This window comes from Myxocyprinus asiaticus, chromosome 5 (genome assembly GCF_019703515.2).
Source record: "Myxocyprinus asiaticus isolate MX2 ecotype Aquarium Trade chromosome 5, UBuf_Myxa_2, whole genome shotgun sequence".
NCBI classification, from domain to species: domain Eukaryota; kingdom Metazoa; phylum Chordata; class Actinopteri; order Cypriniformes; family Catostomidae; genus Myxocyprinus; species Myxocyprinus asiaticus.
In genome coordinates this window covers 32982859-33004967 of record NC_059348.1, presented here as the reverse complement: position 1 = coordinate 33004967, position 22109 = coordinate 32982859, and the positions used below count along the sequence as shown (strand labels likewise).

Below are 22109 nucleotides of genomic sequence, written 5' to 3'. Positions count from 1 at the left end.
GCATCACAGTATTCACAATCACATGAGAGATGCAGTAAAAATGTTCTATCGTGTAGTACCTCCTTTGATGATGTAACATATTTTGGCTTCCTCACAGGGGAAATCTGGCTGTGTGTACTCCAACCACAGCTAATCTTTGTAGTGAATAACGGCATGATTTCCAACACAAGCAACTGTGAACACTGAATAACAAAACATGGCAAATTACAACAGCTCACTTCAAAGTTAGATATCTTGGCAATATAAACTGTAATGTATGAAATAAAAATGCCATACAGCTGTGGTGAGCCCAAACATAATACATGGAGCAGTTCAATAAGCTTTAGACTAATGAATACATAATTTAGTCACAAATGAATGAGGAGCATCTTTCTTGGGATCACTGTATAAGTTATATTGCACATGGTCATTCCTGGAGAGCAGGGGGAACCAATAATAGACAGGTAATACAATGGTCCTGATTGAATAGAGCATTGTTTTAATGAAATAACAATGATATCTCAATAAACAGTAAACAAAACAAACAAAAAAATCAGACCCACTTTATCTTTAATTACTATGAACCAAAGAATTTGATACAGTGTACGTGTTGATGCATTGGACTAAATTTAAAGTACATTAATTACAACTGTAATTACACTGTTAACCTTAGCACTAATCTTAAACCCAACCCTACCCCAACCCTTATCCTAAACCCTACCCCTAAACCTACCCATATCTCAGCCTCAGTAGCAGCAAATGTGAATCTTGTGAGAATTTCGCAGAACATGTAGTTATACAATAAGTACATTTTATTGTATGTATTGTAATGTTAGGGCAAAGTAGTTAAAGACACCTAATATAAAGTGGGACCGAAAAATCTTCTAACAAACATTGTACAAAATTTTGTTTATCTATATTTTCTGAATGGTATAGCCAAGTTGTTGAAGATCAAAATTGGGTTAAAAAAAATGTTGCGGGTCCAAATCCCATTAGAGGTGTGCTTTGTGCCATATTAACGTCATGAGCCTCAAATAAAAATGTATATTTTTTTCATTGTAGGCCTACTTTACCGTACTCCCATTAAAATCTGCCTTGTGAGCTACTGGTTCAAATTTTTCAACTATGCAGTAAGTACAGACATTGAACAGACCACACAGTATAGTTCAGTGTCACAACAATGCACTTCATTATTGTAAAACTTCTCTTTTGGATTGAAACTTGTCATAGGTTTTTTCCTCTGCAAATACCAGTAGTTCTGTAAATGAAGAAAGGAGTTTGAAATGGAAGTTCTGCCATAACATAAAATCGTGAAAAAAGCAGGGAAAACAAAGGGTATGTGAAGAGGGTAAATATAACTTTCAATTTATTTACACATTCGTAAAGTTTCAACATCGCAAGCACACAGGATGACATACAGTAGCCCACCTGCAAATATTCTATACATTACAACAGTCCAATGAAATGATGAAATGCTTTGAGATTCTCTAGATTAGCAGAAGCTAACTTTTGTCTGGTTTGTTTAAATCGTCTGTGTCAAATGAGAAGGGCCGATCGTAACCCATAAGGTGGTTGTAGTCATGGGGCAAGGCAAAAAGCATTGGGTTAACCAGCATGGAGTGTTTCTTGGCATAAAAACTAGTGAACATCCGGCTCACGTTAGGAATAAGGACGTCACTCTGGTGGAACACAGTCCGTTTCTCCAGTAGAAGGGCACTGTAAGTGATGGCTGTGTACATGTCCGTCTCTTTGTTGTGGTATAGGCGTACCACGTATCCTTTGGTGATCACGTGAAGGAGAACAGGGGTCAGAAATGTGAAGAAACCTATAAAGCCACAAAAAGCCACTTGCAGAGCAAAACTGTTCACACCAATGCCTGTTTTCATGAGGACGTACGGCATCACACAGAGGCTAAACATACTGCTGGAATAGGAGAAAAACTTCACACCTAGAAATAAGAGAAGTTGATTAACACAAACACATTCACTGCAACCATCAATAATTCTAACAATCTGAAAATTTCTTGTTTTGCATATAAAAGCATCAAAACGTCCTTAAAACAAGATACATTTTCTTGAGAAGCAATCTACGGGTATTCCCACAGTCATGGAAAACCTGGAAATATCAGGGAATTTTAACATTTTATTTTCCAGGCCTGAAAAATTGATGGAAATTTCTAGAGTGAATATATATTTTTCTAGCTTTTCTCTGCTCAAAAATATTCCATGAGCTAGATATTGCTCTTATGTAAAGGAAAATTTGCTCGCAAGCCATAGTGATATCAGATTTGTCAGTGAATCCTTCTTTTCAATGAATTAGATGAAATGGTTCACAAATCGGTCTGAATCAAAATTATTCCAGTAGTCACAAAAGCCTGGAAAGGTCATGGAGGGTGGGAACTGTGAATCTAACAAAGAGAAACCAGAGAAATCTAACACAATTTAGTGAGATTTTACTTTACAACAAAAAACTATTTGCCAATGGGGTGATAGAAATACACTTAATTCAAAGTTTGTATTCTTAACCCATTGGCAAATAGTCTTTTCTTGTTTTATGCATTAATCTAACAAATTTAGAATTCTCTGAGAACAAGACTTCATATCGTACGTCATTTTGTTTCTCAAGTAAATATCTCTTGTTTTAAGGATGTTTAGATATTTTAACTGGAACATAAGAGTAAGAATATATATATATATATATATATATATATAAAGCTTGGGAACAAATTAAGTGATCCCTGCAAAATTATCAGTTTCGCTGGATTTACTATTTATAGGTATGTGTTTGAGTAAAATGTAAATTTTTGTTTTATTCTAGAAAGTACTGACATAATTTCTCCCAAATTCCCAAAAAAAAAAAAAAAAAAAAAAAAAAAAAAAAAATAATAATACATATATATATATATATATATATATATATATATTGTCATTTAGTGCATTTATTTGCAGAAAATGACAACTGGTCAAAATAACAAAAAAGATGTAGTGTTTTCAGACCTTGAATAATGCAAAGAAAACAAGTTAATATTCATTTTTCAGAGTTCAGAAATCAATATTTGGTGGAATAACCCTGATTTTCAATCACAGCTTTCATGCGTCTTGGCATGCTCTCTACCAGTCTTTCGCATTGCTGTTGGATGACCTTATGCCACTCTTGGTGCAAAAATTCAAGCAGATCAGGTTTGTTTGATGGCTTGTGGCCATCCATCTTCCTCTTGATCACATTCCAGAGGTTTTCAATGGGGTTCCGGTCTGGAGATTGGGCTGGCCATGATAGGGTCTGGATCCGGTGGTCCAAATTTCACAGTTGGCGCGAGACACTGTGGCTTGAAGGCCTCTCCAGGTCTCTGTCTAACCATTAGACGACCAGTTGGAGGATCGGTGATGATCTGGGGGTGCTTCAGCAAGGCTGGAATCGGGCAGATTCATCTTTGTGAAGGACACATGAATCAATTTTCTGAACTCTTCCCAAGTTAAAACATAAGTATTGTGTTGTTTAAAAATGAAAATGAACTTGTTTTCTTTGCATTATTCAAGGTCAAAAACACTGCATTTTTTTGTTATTTTGACCAGTTGTCATTTTCTGAAAATAAATGCTCTAAATGACAATATTTTTAATTGGAATTTGGGAGGAATTTTGTTAGTACTTTATAGAATAAAACAAAAATGTTCATTTTACTCAAACACATACCTATAAATAGTAAATCCAGAGAAACTGATAATTTTGCAGTGGTCTCTTAATTTTTTCTAGAGCTGTATGTGTGTGTGGTATGAAAATATGTCTTTGGGTCTGACAAAAGTTATATACCAAGAACAGCTTTGCCCAGGTTGCCTGTGTAAATCAATTCCCCATCTTCAGGCTGGACTGGTAAGGACGCATAGCATCTAACAGCTACACATGGCTGAACCTATAGACAAATGTAATCATTAGGGTGGCACATTTAAACAGAACTCAAGAAGCCTCTCATTTTAGTTGCTTTTCAGTTGAACTGGTGTACGTATGATTTTAGTTAGTACCAGCAAACGAGCGTTAAAAATGTATTTTATCGGCTACCTTTTTTAGATGGACTTTTAAAAACGACCTTCGGATCTCATGCAGCAAATGATCGTGACTCCTCAAAGGCGCAGCATGAGTGTGGAAAGCTTTGTAAATATGTTCACAGCTGTTTGACGTCGAACGAATACCGATGTTTCTAATGATATGTTGCTGATTGTTTGAAAGGCGCCGCAGTCCGTGTAAAATTCCGATTAGATACATTTTCTAGGAATTACTTGGAGTAACAAGTGCCATTGACAACTAGACCACCACGCAAACCCGGAAACGATTGGGTCTTGGCTCACACACGTGGGATGTGTAATCTGATAGTTCACTGTGGAAAAACCTCATATGTCATAAATATATATTATAGGACACTTCAACCGTTACAATACACATTTAAGATATTTCTGCGGTGACGTGGATTGGTATTAAAGTATAATGAGGGAGGACTTTTAATTTGTAATCTCTATAACGGAAGCGCTTGACATTTGTTTCCTGTTGTCGGCACTCAACAGATGTAGCAGTAGCTATAGACCACCTGAGAGAAAACGGGGGAAATCTGTCTTAACTCGAAAAAGACCAGTTTGACGTTTGAAAGGTGAGTAGTTAAAGCGTATGTTTCATTGTGTTTTTGTGGTCTTGATTTGTACGAATAGTGCCCGATTAAATATTTATGAAAAAGACGACTTGATCAGAGTGCTCGAGCTAACTGGGCAGGTTGCCTATTATTTACTGTAGGCTACTACTGCATGCATGGCCCTGATTCCCATAAGACCAGTAGGGTTGTTATATCCTAATGCCAGAAAGCATATATATATATATATATCTCACATCACAAAGATGTTTTCGGTCTTGCTTGGGTTTTAACAGCTCTTTTTCCTCTTGTGTATATAATTTGCTGTTACTAAGCTTTCATTATATTATTGGGTTTTCACTGCTAATTTCTCTGTTTAAATTTTCAGAGGGAGACGGAAGGCAGTAAAAATGGGTAAGAACTGAAAGTATTCGTAGAAAATTTAATCATCTTCTCATTTCCAGTTGGGTTTGCTACTTATTCCCAGCAGTACACGATGCCTCAAAACATTTCAGAATATGTTGCAACTTTGTGGATGGTCAAAATCAGAATAAGAAATAAACTAATCTTTTGTAAAGATACGTGCCACAAAAAAAATACTATCGAAAGATGTGAGGAACGTTAGTGATTATTCAGTGTGTCCAAAGTTTTATATCAAAGGGATAGTTCACCCAAAAATGAAAATTCTCTCATCATTTACTCACCCTCATGCCATCCCAGATGTGTTTGACTTTCTTTCTTCTGCTGAACACAAAGATTTCTAGTAGAATATTTCAGCTCTGTTGGTTCATTCAATGCAAGTGAATTGTGCCTTTGAAGCTCCAAAAAGCACATAAAGGCAGTATAAAAATAATCCATAAAACTCCAGTGGTTTAATCCATGTCTTCAGAAGCGATATGATGGGTGTGGGTACGAAACAGATCAATATTTAAGTCCTTTCTTTTCTATAAATCGCCACTTTCACTTTCACATTGTTCTTCTTTGGTGATTCACATTCTTTGTGCATATTGTCACCTACTGGGCAGGAAGGTGAATTTATAGGTAAAGGACTTAAATATTGACTGTTTCTCACCCACACCTATCATATTGCTTTAGAAGACATGTATTAAACCACTGGAGTCATATGGATTACTTTTATGCTGCTTTTATGTGCTTTTTGGAGCTCCAAAGTTGAATGAACCAACAGAGGTGAGATATTTTTCTAAAAATCTTCTTTGTGTTCAGCAGAAGAAAGTCATACACATCTGAGTGGCATGTGGGTGAGTAAATGATGTGAGAATTAACTATCCCTTTAACTAATTACATAGTTTCAAAGACTGATTCTGACTGTTAGTGAAACAATTATAAATACAGTAATCCAGTTCAGGGTGTATAATCAAATACCTCTATTTATTTTTTATCAAATACCCTTTTTAGACAGTGAAGAAAAGACTTATGGCGGCTGTGAAGGGCCAGATGCTATGTACGTGAAATTGATCTCATCCGATGGGCATGAGTTTATTGTGAAGCGAGAACATGCTTTGACCTCTGGAACAATCAAAGCTATGCTTAGTGGTCCTGGTGAGTAGTTTCTACCAAAGGAATCAATAAATATGTATGAATAATTTGAAAAGAATGACATCTATAAATGCAATTATAATTTTAACTGATCAGTACTGCATGGTTTATTTGGTGCCATGTATTTACACCGATCAGCCACAACATTAAAACCACCTGTCTATTATTGTGTAGGTCCCCCTCATGCCGCAAAAATAGCGCCAACCTGCATCTCGGAATAGCATTCTGAGGTGCTATTCTTCTCACCACAATTGTACAGAGCGGTTATCTGAGTTACTGTAGACTTTGTCAGTTTGAACCAGTCTGGCCATTCTCTGTTGACCTCTCTCATCAACAAGGCATTTCCGTCCACAGAACTGCTGCTCACTGGATGTTTTTTGTTTTTGGCACCATTCAGAGTAAATTCTAGAGACTGTTGTGTGTGAAAATCCCAGGAGATCAGCAGTTACAGAAATGCTCAAACCAGCCCGTCTGGCACCAACAATCATCCATGCGATTATCTAATCAGCCAATGGTGTGGCAGCAGTGCAGTGCATAAAATCAAGCAGATACGGTTCAGGAGCTTCAGTTAATATTCACATCAACCATCAGAATGGGGAAAAAATGTGATCTCAGTGATTTGGACCGTGACATGATTGTTGGTGCCAGATGGGCTGGTTTGAGTATTTCTATAACTGCTGATCTTCTGGGATTTTCACTCACAACAGTCTCTAGAATTTACTCTAAAAGGTGCCAAAAACAAAAAACATCCAGTGAGCAGCAGTTCTGTGGATGGAAATGTCTTGTTGATGAGAGAGGTCAACATAGAATGGCCAGACTGGTTTGAACTGACAAAGTCTATGGTAACTCAGATAACTGCTCTGTACAATTGTGGTAAAAAGAATATAATCTCAGAATACTATTCTGAGATGCGGGTTGGCGCTGTTTTGGCGGCACGAAGGGGGACCTGCACAATATTAGGCAGGTGGTATTAATGTTGTGGGTGATCGGTGTATTATACAGTATATTATTTTCTCTGCAGTTGGACATTTAGAGGTTTTGAGTGTGTACTGATTCACATTGTTTCTTTATTTGTATTTTGTATCTTATTACATCATTAAAGCGATAGTAACATTGCTTTGTTTCTATGTTTCAGGCCAGTTTGCTGAGAATGAAACAAATGAAGTCAACTTTCGAGAGATTCCCTCTCATGTCCTTTCTAAAGTGTGCATGTATTTCACATACAAAGTCCGCTATACTAATAGTTCAACAGAAATCCCAGAATTTCCCATTGCCCCGGAGATAGCACTGGAGCTTCTGATGGCTGCAAACTTCTTAGATTGTTAAACATTCAAGCATACACTCATACACACATCTGACTGCAGAATAAATATGAAGAAAAAAATAAATAAAAAATGTTGGGTAATTTTATTGCTTTTAAATACTTTTAAGTTTGCCAACAATGTATGCTGTACTGAGTTAGGATCATTTAAGAGTATTACCTATTTTGGTCATTTGTTCCATTAATCTGTAAAAAAATAAATAAATAAATAAATAAATATTTAAGCTGTAACCCAGTATTAACTTCTATATTATTTCTAAATTGCAAAATAAAGATGTCTGCAGTAATGCTGTCCTATTGACTGGCTGAGTCAACCAGACAAACATGTCATTTTATTATTTATCTCCTTGTTAACAAGTTTAAAATGTGTTGAAATAGATATGTTATACCTTTTCTGCATGTGGATCAGACAGAGAGAAGTCTTGTGATTGTCAGCAGTAATAATTCATCAGTTGTTGAATAAAATCAGCTGTTCTTAAATGCATTTTGTTCCATTTTGCTCTGTGGTGTAGATATGTGCACTAAAACCTTTGTATGAAGTAGTTTGTTCACTTAAATAGAATCCTAAAATTAAGTCGACAAATGAGCAGTTTGTCAAAAAAAAAAAAAAAAGTCTATCCACCATAGATGTTGCACCCACAGTTACGCTCAAAAGAATATTTTAGCCTATTTTTAAGATTTATACATGTCAATTTTATTACAAAATTCCATCAAACTGAGTTTTTATTTTAATGAAAGATTACTCTATTTATGAAATTGAAATTATTAAATGTAATGTAATATATATATATATATTTATATATATATGTATTAGTTTTTTTTTTCTTTGTTTTTTTGAGTGTAACATTTTGAAAGGTAAGGACACTAAGGGATATTTCTACTTGCACATACCCCAGGTTTGCTATGTTATTAGTTGAGGTACTATTGGAATTCACAATGGTTTTGGTAAGCTTTAACAATTATGATTTTCTGTAATATTTTGCAACTTTTTGCACTACACTTTCAGATAAGACCCAACACATTAACTAGCACAGGTTCTAAACACTGCATTTGTATGCACCTTTGTCAAATAGTATTGGTTACCATCTTTCTAGGGCTATTATCAGTAAGAGATATTTTGCCTTCTGTAAAAAAATAATAATAATAATAATAAATGATATGGGCCATTTCAACTTAAAAGGGCTGCAAGCATGTTTAGAAAGCTGGGTAAGAAGTGTTTTATTATATTGTGTTAACCTATTTGCAAAAGGGTTCAGCAATAGCCAACCACTTAATGACCAAGTCACATTAAAATAAAATATTTGTTATATTTTCCGTGGCGTATGTATCACTTTTGTTAGGCTAAAATATGCACATTTGTGTATAGCTAACGAGAAGATGACTAATTTGCATAATGTACAATTTTAAACGCGTAATAAAAGAAAAAATCTTGTTTTGTTTTAAGCATTTTCATATGGAATACTACAAAAATAAAATAAAAAATCATTAAAAAGAAAAGCAAAACGTCAGCCCATTCACCTGTGGTACCTCTGCTGTAATGCGGTTGCATTGCGGCTGACAGAGAGAAAAATAATCAGACGTCATTCGACCAATCGCCTCTCTACAGGGGCTTTCCATCATGGCGTCTATGCAGGTGAGTGTCTCCCTAAATACATAAGCAACTATTTTTAAATCACAACATTTAAATATATATATATATCGCTGTGATACGACAGCTGTCCTTTTCTGTGATGACCTTGTCTGTAGTGGTTTAAACAAGGCAGTCAGCTGTTTCTTTCGTACGCACATTTGTTTACTTTCCAAGCTAACGTCCAGTTAGTCAGGAAGTCCAACAACTCTCTGCTGTCATCACATACTGTTGTGGCGGTGAAAGATGAAACCTGTATACCCAATGTTGTCTAAAATGGAATTATGTAGTAGAGTTAATTTGGAACTGAAAAATAATTTGAATGATGTCTAATCGCTAGCAACAATAGCATTGCCACACATTTGTTAGACCAGCTCGTTGTTGGCAGTCTGCTGTCTGTCTCTTAGATTGTTAGTTTATATTCCACTACTGCTGAAAAAATAAATGTGTCTTTGTATTATAATATTTGAAGAATGACGGCTGATGTAGACATGCACCCGACATGCAAAAATAGCGTGATATGATGACGTTTCTCTGTTTTTTTTTTTTTTTTTTTTTTTGTTTGTTTTTTGTTTTTGCTGTCAGTTATGCTTTAACTGAAGTTATTTTCACTTCACAGAGAAGATTACAGAAGGAATTGTTGGCACTGCAAAGTGATCCACCACCTGGAATGACACTGAATGAGAGAAGTGTACAGAACACAATCACAGAGTAAGTTATTGTGATATGATTAAAGGTGAAGCACCCTTACTGGACAAAGCAGTCAGTTCAGTAGAGACCACATTACATTTTTTTGACCACTTGCTTGGCAACTTACTTCCTTAAACCGGTTTGTCTTCTGTTCATCTTGAATGGGTTAATTTAAATGTACCTGAGTCAATGAAAGTATTCTCATCAATACACCCATTTTTTTTTTTTTTTTTTTTTTTTTTGTCCAGGTGGCTCATAGATATGGAGGGTGCACCAGGCACTCTTTACGAGGGAGAGAAATTTCAGCTCCTTTTTAAATTCAGTGGTCGATATCCTTTTGATTCCCCTCAGGTAAATGTTGAATCTTTTGAAATGTAGTATTTTTGTCTTTTGTAGCAATGTTGTAAATATTTGATTATTTCATTTGTAGGTAATGTTCACTGGAGAGAATATACCTATTCATCCACACGTGTATAGCAATGGTCATATCTGTTTATCTATATTAACCGAGGACTGGTCACCAGCTCTGTCTGTGCAGTCTGTTTGTTTAAGCATTATTAGCATGCTGTCAAGCTGCAAAGAAAAGGTAAACGTAGACTTTTTTCTTATCAGAATTGGGAAAGTTATTAATTGTGAAAATTAATTGCTATAGTTGTTTAATGAGCTGTTTTCTTTACAGCGACGTCCTCCAGATAACTCATTTTATGTAAAGACGTGTAATAAGAATCCAAAGAAAACAAAGTGGTGGTATCATGGTGAGTCTGTCCCATTTTCTTCAACTTGTCTTTTTCACATGACTTTGTATTGACAGAATTCTTTTGGTATCTAATACTTATCTAAGAAATTTAATATTTGTAGTTGAAAGTGTTAAAGGAGGTGTTCACCCAAAAATTAAAATCCTCTCATCATTTACTCACCCTCATGCCATCCCAGATGTGTATGAATTTCTTTCTTCTGCAGAACGCAAATAAGGATTTTTAGAATATCTTTGCTATGTAGGTCCATATGATGCAAGTGAATGGTGACCAAAGCGTTGAAGCTCCAAAAAGCACATAAATTCAGCATAAAAGTAACCAATATGACTCCAGTGGTTTTAATCCATATCTTCTGAGGCAATCTAATTGGTTTTAGGTGAGAACAGACCAAAAAGTAACTACTTTTTCACTGTACATCATGCCTTTGCAGTTTCTAGGCACGATCATGATTTTAAGCTCGATTACACTTCCTAGTACTTCACGCATGCGCAAATTGTTAGGAAGTGTAATCAAGCTTGAAATCATGATCGCCAAAGAGAACTGATGATGTCAAGATTTATGGAGGAAAACGAGTTATATTTTGGTTTGTTTTCATCCAAAATCAATTCGATCACTTAAGAAGACCTGGATTAAACCACTGGATTGTATTGGTTACTTTTATGAAGACTTTATATGCTGTTTGGAGCTTCAAAGTCCTGGCCACCATTCACTTGCACTGTATGGACCTACAGAGCTTCTTTGTGTATGTGTGTATGTGTGTGTGTATGTGTGTGTGTGTGTGTGTGTGTGTGTGTGTGTGTGTGTGTGTGTGTGTGTGTGTGTTCTGCAGAAGAAAGAAAGTCATGCACACCTGGAAAGGCATGAAGGTGAGTAAATGATAAGAAAATTATCATTTTGGCTGAACTATTCCTTTAAGTGACTTCTTAGGAACCATATGTTGTTTTACTTTAAATCACTTTCTGTCACTTTCTCTGTTCACCTATTTATGCCTCCCTGTTTTGTTTTGATACAGACGATACATGCTAGTATCTAAGCGCACCATTTGGAAATAGACTTTCAGTTTATTATATTGAGTCTTTGAATTAAGACTGAACCAGCAGACCCTGGCAATTTGTGTATGGATCGGGCACACACTTCTGCTGACTGTGAAAGTGCATAGAAACTGCAGGAATGTAACCCACCCAGCAAGTATATTTTGATGGATGCAAGATGTGGGGATCTTTTTTTATTATTATTATTATTATAATTTTTTTGTAATTATTATTTCTTATTATTTTTTAAACATGTGATTCATGTTGTATTGTTTTCTTTCATGAGCCTTTGGGGCTTTTCAACCATTTGTGCAATAATAACTTTAAGCATGGGTTTGGAATAAAAGGAAAGTCAGTGCAAATCAGAAAACTATTGTAATGAATGAATCATCAAAAGCAGAGACTAATGTCTGTGTCTGCCTTGCTTGGTCATGCACTGTGAAATTTGAACAGGGCAAAGATTTTAAATTATTTTTATCTGTATATTTTAAACCCATAGTTTATTTGAAGAAATAAGCCATTTTAAGTTGTGTATTGTAGTTGGGTGTGGTGTATAGTACTATTCTGATGAATTTACATTAATTAATACGTACAGATTTGATGCAGGGTGATGATCGTATTACATGATCTTAAAGGTAATTTGAGATTACACAAGAAATGTTGTATGGGTTAATATTTAAGCACTGATTTTATAGATGAACCCACATTTTGTGTGGTTAAAACGAAGTTAACTTTAGACGTAATCACTTTATCTTTCATGTAAAGCTTTATCTAGCACTAATATAATGGTCAGTTTGATTTAATGGTTGTATACTGCTGTGCTGGGAAAGATTCTTTTAAAAAGATTGCTTTTCCCTGCTATTAACTGTAGAAAACCTTAAAGTTGTGTTCGTGGTTTTGTTATAACTTAATTTAACATTATTTAAAAGAAATGTTCTTATTAAAATAATATATTTTGAAATGTTGTCATTTATTTCAGGTAGGCTACTGTGATTTTGAAATGTGTGCCACTTCAAGTCAAGTCATTTTTATTTGTGTAGTGCTTTTCACAACAAACATCATTTCAAATCACCTTTACAGAAAATTATGCTGTAACAGAAAATTACGCTGTGATGTCTTAAATTCCTCATTGTGCAGTTTAAATGTATAACGTGATTGAAAATCATGTCTTAAAAAAGGTCTCCAGGCCACTAGTGAGCAAGCCAAAGGCGACTGTGGCCAGGAACACAAAACTTCATAGAATGTTAGTTAAAGGAGAAAAATAACCTTGGGAGAAACCAGGCTCACCGGGGGAGCCAGTTCCACTCTGGCTAGCGGCTTCCCCTTCAAGCAACTTCATCGTGAAATATGACGTAATACTCAAAATAGGCAAACTTGATGGTACTCACAGTGTGTTTGACGTAATTGTGGTATAACCACATTTTTCAGTTTAAAGGAATATTCCAGGTTCATTACAAGTTAAGTTCAATTGACAGCTGTTGTGGCATAATGTTATATATCACAAAATAATTTAGGCTTGTACCTCCCTTTATTTTATTTTTTTAGGAAAAAAGAAAAGGAAGGAACTATTTTATATTTAAGGTGAGGCACTTACAATGGAAGTGAATGGGGACAATTTTTAAAGGGTTTAAAGGCAGTAATGTGAAGCTTATAATTTTTTTAAGGCACTTTAAGGCATTTATTCTTTTGTTAAATCTTGTGTATTATTTGAGCTGTAAAGCTGTTAAAATCACTGTTTTGAGGGTTATGGCGTTACGTTGTTGTGGCAATGAACTTTTAAAATTAGATATAACTTTCTATTGTAAGCTATATGATCACACTAAAAAAATTATGTTAACACAGACATTATGTGTTTTGGCTATACTTTTAAATCACTACTTTAACGTTTACGGAAGTCCCTATTCAGTTTTATTGTAAGTGACCCAGATATATATAAACTCAGCATAAAAAGAAATGTCGCTTTTTCAGGACACTGTATTTTAAAGATAATTTAGAAAAATCCAAATAACTTTAAAGATCTTTATTGTAAAAGGTTTAAACAATGTTTTCCATGCTTATTCAATGAACCATAAACAATTAATGAACATGCACCTGTGGAATGGTCGTTAAGACACTAACAGCTTACAGACGGTAGGCAATTAAGGTCACAGTTATAAAAACTTAGGACACTAAAAAGACCTTTCTACTGACTCTGAAAAACACCAAAAGAAAGATGCCCAGGGTCCCTGCTCATCTGCGTGAACATGCCTTAGGCATGCTGCATGGAGGAATGAGGACTGCAGATGTGGCCAGGGCAATAAATTGCAATACCCATACTGTGAGACGCCTAAGACAGCAATACAGGGAGACAGGAAGAACAGCTGATTCTCGCAGTGCACAGGATCGGTACATCCGAATATTACACCTGCGGGACAGGTACAGGATGGCAACAACAACTGCCCGAGTTACACCAGGAACGCACAATCCCTCCATCAGCGCTCGGACTGTCCGCAATAGGCTGAGAGAGGCTGGACTGAGGGCTTGTAGGCCTGTTGTAAGGCAGGTTCTTACCAGACAGTACCACAACAACGTCACCTATTGGCACAAACCAACCTTCGCTGGACCAGACAGGACTGGCAAAAAGTGCTCTTCACTGACGAGTCACGGTTTTGTCTCACCAGGGGTGATGGTCTGACTCGCGTTTATCCTCGAAGTAGTAGCGTTACACTGAGGCCTGTACTATGGAGTGGGATCGATTTGGAGGTGGAAGGTCTGTCATGGTCTTGGGCGGTGTGACACAGCATCATCGGACTGAGCTTGTTGTCATTGCAGGCAATCTCAACGCTGTGCGTTACAGGGAAGACATCCTCCTCCCTCATGTGGTACCCTTCCTGCAGGCTCATCCTGACATGACCTTCCAGCATGACAATGCCACCAGCCATACTGCTTGTTATGTGCGTGATTTCCTGCAAGACAGGAATGTCAGTGTTCTGCCATGGCCAGCGAAGAGCCCGGATCTCAATCCCATTGAGCACGTCTGGGACCTGTTGGATCGGAGGTTGAGGGCTAGGGCCATTCCCCCCAGAAATGTCTGGGAACTTGCAAGTTCTTTGGTGGAAGAGTGGGGTAACATCTCACAGCAAGAACTGGAAAATCTGGCGCAGTCCATGAGGAGGAGATGCACTGCTGTACTTAATTCAGCTGTTGGCCACACCAGATACTGACTGTTACTTTTTGATTTTGACCCCCAGGGACACATTATTCCATTGCTGTTAGTCACATGTCTGTGAAACTTGTTCAGTTTATGTCTTAGTTGCTGAATCTTTATGTTCATACAAATATTTACACGTTAAATTTGAAAAAAGCAGTTGAAAGTGAGAGGACTTTTTTATTTTATTTTTCTTTTTTTAGGGACTTTCAGAATTAATGATTGTGTTAATCCAACATTATACCACAAATGCTGTAGATTAAGCTTAACTTGTACTGAACCCTGAATATTCCTTTAAGATGAAGTGTATAATTTCAGCACAAATAAAACATTCACCATTAACGTTAGTGATTGAGTGCTGCTCTGTCCACTAGAGGGAAGTACAGTGTTGCAGACACTTTCACAGCAAAACAGAAGCTAAGATACTTTTGCTAATGGTACTGGTTAATGGTACTACTAGCATAGTAAAAGTGTATTGCTATTTACAATTTAATTTTGAAGGTTATATTTCTCTGATTGGGAATGGGAGGCCAGCGATGGGTAAAATAGTGGTTAACTACAGGGAAAATTCACCTGAAAATGAACATTTTTAAATTATTTGTTCAACAAGTGTCCTTCCAAACTCATGTGATTTTTATTTTATTTTTTTGGTGGTCATTCTGCCTAACATCTCCTTTGGTGTTCTACGGATGAAAGAAAGCTATATGGGTTTGGAAAGACATATGGGTGAATAAATGATGGCAGCATATTTATTTGTTAGTGAACTATCTCTTTAAGAAAATGATTCTCCTAATGTTGTAAGGCATGAAGTGACAGGAAATGACAGTTGCTATCAGCAGGGGTGAACTGGACATGAAGAATGATTCTTAGTATTTGTACACACTTGGAAGTGTGGGGTGTTGAGTCACGGGTGGAAGAGGAAGAGTGGTCTTGTCAAGGTTGCCCTTAAATGAATAAGTTTACTGTGATGCAATATTGATGTGCTTGCCTTAGTGAATCATAGGTCTAAAAAAAACTGTATATGATAGTGACCCTTTTCATTCTAAAAAGAAAAAAGTAGTCTGGAATGTTCCTGAACTGTTTATACAGAATGTAGTTCGTAAAGACCACTGTCTCATCAGAACATTTTCTTCCGTCATATGGAATTCCACTGGAATGTGAATGCATTAGGATCTTCCTCATGGGCTATCTTCTCTCTTGAAATGTGTCGTGACATCATCACTTATCACAATGTAATAGCATCATCCAAATGCATGCATGGTGGGAGTATCATTTCCTGGTAACGGGAACGGGACATACTATGTGTCAGTGATATCTCTTATCTCTTATATTTGGCCTGTTGGCTAATGGATGCTTGTTCATTTTCAAGGAAGTTAAGGTAGGCCAGAGGCTATTAGTCAATGGGTTTACACTTGGACTGTCTGCCTTTCCGTGGTGTCATTGTAATGATTTAGCAATAGCATACCAACACTGCTGAGACAACAGGTCAGTGATGCAATAGCTCTGATGTAAGTTGAAATTCTTTAGTTTTTCCATTTGATCAAATACTCCTTTACAAATCAGAGTTGCTGAATGATGAAAATAATTTTCTCTGTTGACAGATTTCAAGCAATATGTAGTTTACAGCACATATTTTATGGTAATAAAACTTATAGTTCAAACTTTGACTTTTGCAAACACAAACTAATGCTAATGCTAGAATTTAATATTCAAACTGTCCTCTATTAAGAATTATGTACTTCAACTGCATATTAACTCACACCAAGTGCACAAACACAATGCAGCCAATTTTTATGTCCCATGTAAATCCAACAATCTCTCCCTAAAGCATTTTTTAGCGAAGCAAAATAGTCTTAAGTTAGCTCATAATTAATTAAAAGATTCAAGTGAAAGCATGTCACAAGCACATTAAAATGAGCTGCTACACATCGTCCAAACATTCTTTTATGCTGTTTTCTCTCTTGAGGGACATGCTTGCATACTTTCTGAATTTGTACAAGGGGTTCTTTATTGTTTTGTGCTATTTAGGCTGAAAATGGAGTTACTGACAGGCGTCTCTTCTTTGCTTTTGTCAGTATATGTTCCAAAGATTTGTTAGGCTACGCAATAAGACAACATTTAGAAACGCTGAAAATACATTTGGCTACATGTTTCTTGGCGAAAACAACTTTACCACATGTTTATATACAGCGATCAACCACAACATTAAAACCACCTGCCTAATATTGTGTAGGTCCCCCTTGTGCCGCCAAAACAGCACAAACTCGCATCTCAGAATTGCATTCTGAGATCTGTGATCTCAGTGATTTGGACCATGGCATGATTGTTGGTGCCAGATGGGCAGGTTTGAGTATTTCTGTAACTGCTGATCTCCTGGGATTTTCACACACAACAGTCTGTAGAATTTACTCAGAATGGTGCCAAAAACAAAAACATCTAGTGAGGGGCAGTTCTGCAGATGGAAACGCCTTGTTGATGAGAGAGGTCAACATAGAATGGCCAGACAGGTTCAAACTGACAAGTCTACGTTAACTCAGATAACCGCTCTGTACAATTGTGGTGAGAAGAATAGCATCTCAGAATGCTATTCTGAGATGCTGGTTGGCGCTGTTTTGGCATCATGAGGGGGACTTACACAATATTAAGCAGGAAGTTTTAATGTTGTGGCCGATCGGTGTAAGAGTATTTGAATAATTTCAATATTTCTTAAACATTAAAGTGAAAAAAAAAAAATCTTATGATAAATATCTTAATTTGTGCTTTCTTACTAGCCATTTACAGCATATAGTCAGTCTGTATTCACAAAATATATTCCGCTAAACAGCAGCTTTATTTGCTATATTTTAAATATGGTAGATAGCCTCTGCCAAATAAAAACAATTTCCATATAGTATTTTCTATGCTGTAGCATGGAGCTCTATGCTTTTTCCTGATTTGACTATCATTGTACTATTGATTGAGAGGAATCCCAGTTTCCCTCTGGCCAGGAACAAGTATGATGGCATTTGAATGTGATTCCACTGATAAGAATGGCTGATATTTCTCTCATGTGATCACTGGTATTTCCAAATGTAATCTCGAGTGGGCAGGGGAAGACTTTCCATTTAAATATGAGGCTTTTCATTATGTAGTGACAACCTTTACTATACTACACTGTATTATGTTATGTGATTTCAAACAGAAGTTTGATTTTGAAGTTATATATGAATGTTTTACAAAAAGAAGTTTAGAAGGCTTTAAATGACAAACAATAGATAGGATACAGTGTTAACAAATTGACATTTTCAAGTCAAACGTTAATACACTACTAAACCACATATTGTTAATCTGGGAGCTCACGTGTGTGAGTTTAATTGAAAGCAACTCATTTCATCCATCCACTAAAATCTCCTTGACACCAGTTGGTTAAGTGCAAAAATGGCTTAGAAAAGTGAAGTTTGTTCTGAGAAAAGCCCTGTCATCATATATTGACAGACAACACTTGCTTTAATATTTTCTTATCTAATGTGACGACATTTTTATTTTGATTTGAAGAGACCAAATACTTTCTGGGGCCACTATTTTCAAAAGAAAATGTTTCCAGACATATATACACTGTACATAGCTCATCTGACTATTCAATTTAAGTACAGATACCAAGCTTAATATTTTAACAATATCTGAAACCAACCTCAAAAAATTTATTTCTGTTTTCGTAAGACTAATACAAATAGATTGTTTTTGCTGTTAAAATGCTTTGGAATGTATGCTGTAATTGAATCCACTACCAGGAAGGACTGTATCATTCAAAGTGAAGATACAGATGATGGAACAGGAACTTCCCTCCTATAGAATGGGTTTCTCCATATGAAATGGGACATTGTATTTTTTGACACTGTAATTTACAGCTCATTATCTTAGCCTACCCATCTTGTCCACATTAATTGTTTTAGTCAGCTTTGACATTGTTGGCATGGAATTTTATACTGTGGGTTTATCATGCAATTCAATGCATCCATCTTGTTCGGTCTCTTGATATATTCACAAAAGAGGGGAATAGCACCAACAATTAATTAAAGCTGCCAGCTGAAAATATAACATATAGCCACAAACTAATAAACTCTCCTGAATTCAAATAGGCATTAGCACTTGAAAATCAGACACTGCATCAACCTGAAGAGACAATTTATTTAACAATAAGCAAGTATAGTACTTTTCTGATCACTATGATCATCATCTTTATGTTTTGCAATATCAACACACCAAGACCACTTAAGGCAATAAGAAGAAATACTTTCAATACATTGTGCATTTCTTAGTGTTATAAGGAGGATACACCCTCTAAAGTGACACATCTTGGAATATTGAGAAGCAAGAACAATACATTACATACAAAAATTACAAGTGAATAAATATAAACAGGTGATAGATCTTCTTGTGTAATCATATAGTTACACACTGCATTTCATAATTATAAATTAAACGCTACATAATGTGTTCTAAATTTGTGAAATTCTGAAGTTGGAAAATACAAAGTTGACAGCTAGGTGTCATTAGGAGAAACTTATGTACAGCTTTCTTCGTTCCAGAGGAACTACACAGAATTTAGCACCACTGCTCTAAGATAGAACCAGTTAGATCCCAGTCTTTGATTCATTGTTGTTTGTGGATTCCTTTCGGTGAGCCAAGAAGGGGTACATGCATTTGTCAGCACCAATAAATCTGTACATGCACACAATGGCATCAAATGGCAAAATTCTGCAAGATATAGAACAATATAGAACACCGTGGTAAATAGACAGGTAAAATAAACCAAAAGATAGTGCACATGTGTTTAGGTATGCATACGTTTTCATGAAGGCGACCATGTACATGGCTCGAGGTGTGCAGATCATTGGCTGGTCTGTCAGTATGGCTCTCATAGCCTGTTTGACACAGTACTCTGGCTTTAGCGGTGGGAAAAATGGAGCCATTTCGTTCCTGTTTAAACGAGACAGCAGTAAAGAGAGATGAGAACCACAAAACACTTAAAACATACATGCTTTATAAGTTAGTCTTTTATGAAGTGACATAAGAAAAGGTGGTGACATTAGATCATGTCTTGCCCTCAGAAGTAAACTGGGGATAAGCAGACCACAAACCTAATTTTGCAGCCTTTGAACATGCCAGTGTCAACCAAAAAAGGACAGACAAGAGTCATCTTAATTCCGTCCTTATCAGCAGCTTTCAGCTCATGGCTCAAAGACTCATGGAAGCCTATGGCACCAAACTTGCTTGCACAATAGTCCTACAATAAAAAGGAGAAAAGTTCAGTTTTTTGAAATGCAAAGGATCCTCAGGTCAGGTAGTAGGACCAGGAAAACTTTAAAGGAAAAATTGACCCCAAAACAAGTACTCTCTCATGCCATCCCAAATGTTTGACTTTCTTCTAAAAATCTTTGTGTTCCGCATAAGAAAGAATATCTCAGCTCTCTAGGTCCATACAATGCAAGTGAAATGGGACTAAAACTCTGAAGCTCCAAAAAGCACATAAAATCAGCATAAAAGTAATCCATACGACTAATCCATACGTTTAATCCAGGTCTTCTGAAGCGATCCAATTGACTTTGGATGAGTACAGATCAAAATAAAACTCCTTTTCACTATAAATCTTGACATCAGCAGTCTCCCTAGCGATCACGATTTCAAGCTCGATTACACTTCCTAGCACCAACTAGCACTCTGCACAAGCAAGCACGAGGAAGTGTAATTGAGCTTGAAATCATGATCATGCCTTAAGACTGCAATGGCAAGATGTACAGTGAAAAAGGAGTTACATTTTGGTCTGTTCTCACCCCAAACCAATTAGATTGTTTCAGAAGACATTAACCACTGGAGTTGTATGGGTTAATTTTATGCTGCCTTTATGTGCTTTTTGGAGCTTCAAAGTTCTTGCCACCATTCACTTGCATTGTGACCTACAGAGCAGAGTTATTCTTCTAAAAAATCTTAATGTGTGTTCAGCAGAAGAAAGAAAGTCATACACATCTGGAATGGCATGAGGGCAAGTAACTGATGAGAGAATTTTCATTTCTGGGTGAACTATTCCTTTTAACTTCTTTACCTCCACACCAGCTGTAGTGAACAAACCCAATGAGCTGGCTACAGTTACAATGTGCCCGTGATTCTGCTCCAGCATATTGGGAAGGAAAGCCTTGGTAGTCTGTGAATATAAATATGAATAATAATTAAAACAATTAACACACTGAACAAGCTTGACATAAAGGGTCTGATCAAAGCATGGTAATAAACTGACCCAGAAGTGAGCATGGCAGTTGACCATCATAGTTCTTTCAATGAGCTCGTCCGGGCACTCGAGAAGATGATGTCCTGAGACAACGCCAGCATTATTGATCAAAAAGTCGATGTTGCCAACCTCTTTTCGCACCTTTTCTGCAGTAGCATACACACTTTCACGCTTACCAACGTCGCAAACATATGTGTGAACTTTGGGCTGAAACAGGGGCAACTCTTGAACACTGTCCGAACACCCTTGGAGGAGACAAACATAACAGAGTAAATGAAAATATATATAAGCAATGCTCAAAGTATGACAAAAGTAATTCAAGCAACTTAACTCACCTTCGGAGGGGCTCATTTCCCGGTAGATTTCTCGCACCATCTCTGCTGTCTCTGCGTTGCCCACTCGGTTGATGTCCCAGAGCACAAGGGTCGCTCGTCTCCGGGCAAACTCCAGTGCAAAGAGCCGCCCGAGACCGCTTCCAGCACCGGTGATAACGCACACCTGGCCCTCCACACTCTTCTCCCGTGGACGAATAAGCAATTTAGCGCCAGCCAGAACAAACGACCAGATTATTTTGAACGTGACCACGAAAAATTCAGCGACGATATTCATTATGTATGCGCGCTGCTGCGTACCAACTCGCCAAACTAAACAAATGAAAGCGACTTTTAAGTCCCAATAGTACTAGCAAGAAATCTAACCACAGACGTGCTCAAATAAACAACTTTTCGGACCTTCAGCAGAAGCTGGATCCCTCAATTTACACAACAGAGTGATGTCTGGCCATCACAGTGTTTTCTTATGGCTCTCCAGCGCTTTAAATATGATCGGACACGCTTGCATAATCTGAGATCTTCTATACCTGAAAACCACATTTGTGCTTTTACCAAAGGAGAGAGCGTAACGGTCAACGAGCGTGTTACGACAGTAAGTCACAGTTTGCGGATACCATAGAAATCCATGCTGTGAGCCGTAAACTGACACCTACCTGTCGCAAACTTGTCCGAATCTAGTCTTATTAAACAGAAATTTGATCGTAGTAAACTCCACACATAGTTCATTTCAAAAGGATAATTTAGTGTGAAACA

At 36.7% G+C, this 22109-nt stretch overlaps 4 protein-coding genes across 5 annotated transcripts; 2 read left to right on the top strand and 2 right to left on the bottom strand.

Moving 5' to 3' along the window:
• Window positions 1-1319: 1319 nt before the first annotated feature.
• Window positions 1320-4299, bottom strand: LOC127440499 (transmembrane protein 70, mitochondrial-like). The gene is made up of 3 exons (XM_051697119.1): window positions 4033-4299; window positions 3787-3886; window positions 1320-1927 (listed from the first exon to the last, which is right to left on the bottom strand). Exons 1-3 carry the CDS (start codon window positions 4234-4236, stop codon window positions 1482-1484), a joined length of 750 nt encoding a protein of 249 aa, XP_051553079.1. The 5' UTR covers window positions 4237-4299; the 3' UTR covers window positions 1320-1481.
• Window positions 4300-4492: 193 nt separating this feature from the next.
• On the top strand, window positions 4493-7953 carry LOC127440502 (elongin-C). Its single transcript, XM_051697123.1, has 4 exons — window positions 4493-4615; window positions 4980-5005; window positions 6008-6151; window positions 7284-7953. The coding sequence occupies exons 2-4, from the start codon at window positions 5002-5004 to the stop codon at window positions 7472-7474; spliced, it is 339 nt and encodes a 112-aa protein (XP_051553083.1). The 5' UTR covers window positions 4493-4615; window positions 4980-5001; the 3' UTR covers window positions 7475-7953.
• A 1083-nt stretch (window positions 7954-9036) lies between these two features.
• Window positions 9037-12510, top strand: LOC127440501 (ubiquitin-conjugating enzyme E2 W-like). 2 transcript variants are annotated; one of them, XM_051697122.1, is made up of 6 exons: window positions 9037-9102; window positions 9716-9807; window positions 10035-10137; window positions 10217-10372; window positions 10479-10541; window positions 11554-12510. In XM_051697122.1, exons 1-5 carry the CDS (start codon window positions 9088-9090, stop codon window positions 10494-10496), a joined length of 384 nt encoding a protein of 127 aa, XP_051553082.1. In that variant the 5' UTR covers window positions 9037-9087; the 3' UTR covers window positions 10497-10541; window positions 11554-12510. The 2 variants fall into 2 exon arrangements, with proteins under 2 accessions (XP_051553082.1, XP_051553081.1); XM_051697121.1 differs by having other exon boundaries at window positions 10466-10541; window positions 11554-12505.
• A 6402-nt stretch (window positions 12511-18912) lies between these two features.
• On the bottom strand, window positions 18913-21907 carry LOC127440498 (retinol dehydrogenase 10-B-like). The gene is made up of 6 exons (XM_051697118.1): window positions 21360-21907; window positions 21034-21269; window positions 20842-20940; window positions 19880-20025; window positions 19587-19718; window positions 18913-19496 (listed from the first exon to the last, which is right to left on the bottom strand). Exons 1-6 carry the CDS (start codon window positions 21631-21633, stop codon window positions 19373-19375), a joined length of 1011 nt encoding a protein of 336 aa, XP_051553078.1. The 5' UTR covers window positions 21634-21907; the 3' UTR covers window positions 18913-19372.
• Window positions 21908-22109: the final 202 nt, after the last annotated feature.

Excerpts from the sequence above, each read along its gene's own strand:
- LOC127440499 (XM_051697119.1), bottom strand. The coding sequence starts at position 4,236 with ATGTATCTAATCGGAATTTTACACGGACTGCGGCGCCTTTCAAACAAT. Across the intron at positions 3,887-4,032 it reads TAAAAGTCCATCTAAAAAAG|GTTCAGCCATGTGTAGCTGT; the intron begins GTAGCCGATAAA and ends ATTTGTCTATAG. Across the intron at positions 1,928-3,786 it reads CCTGGGCAAAGCTGTTCTTG|GTGTGAAGTTTTTCTCCTAT; the intron begins GTATATAACTTT and ends TCTTATTTCTAG.
- LOC127440502 (XM_051697123.1), top strand. Across the intron at positions 6,152-7,283 it reads AGCTATGCTTAGTGGTCCTG|GCCAGTTTGCTGAGAATGAA; the intron begins GTGAGTAGTTTC and ends TCTATGTTTCAG.
- LOC127440501 (XM_051697121.1), top strand. Across the intron at positions 10,138-10,216 it reads ATCCTTTTGATTCCCCTCAG|GTAATGTTCACTGGAGAGAA; the intron begins GTAAATGTTGAA and ends TTTCATTTGTAG. Across the intron at positions 10,373-10,465 it reads TGTCAAGCTGCAAAGAAAAG|CGACGTCCTCCAGATAACTC; the intron begins GTAAACGTAGAC and ends TTTTCTTTACAG.
- LOC127440498 (XM_051697118.1), bottom strand. The coding sequence starts at position 21,633 with ATGAATATCGTCGCTGAATTTTTCGTGGTCACGTTCAAAATAATCTGG. Across the intron at positions 20,941-21,033 it reads ACTGCCATGCTCACTTCTGG|ACTACCAAGGCTTTCCTTCC; the intron begins GTCAGTTTATTA and ends TTATATTCACAG. Across the intron at positions 20,026-20,841 it reads TCACTACAGCTGGTGTGGAG|GACTATTGTGCAAGCAAGTT; the intron begins GTAAAGAAGTTA and ends TTTTTATTGTAG.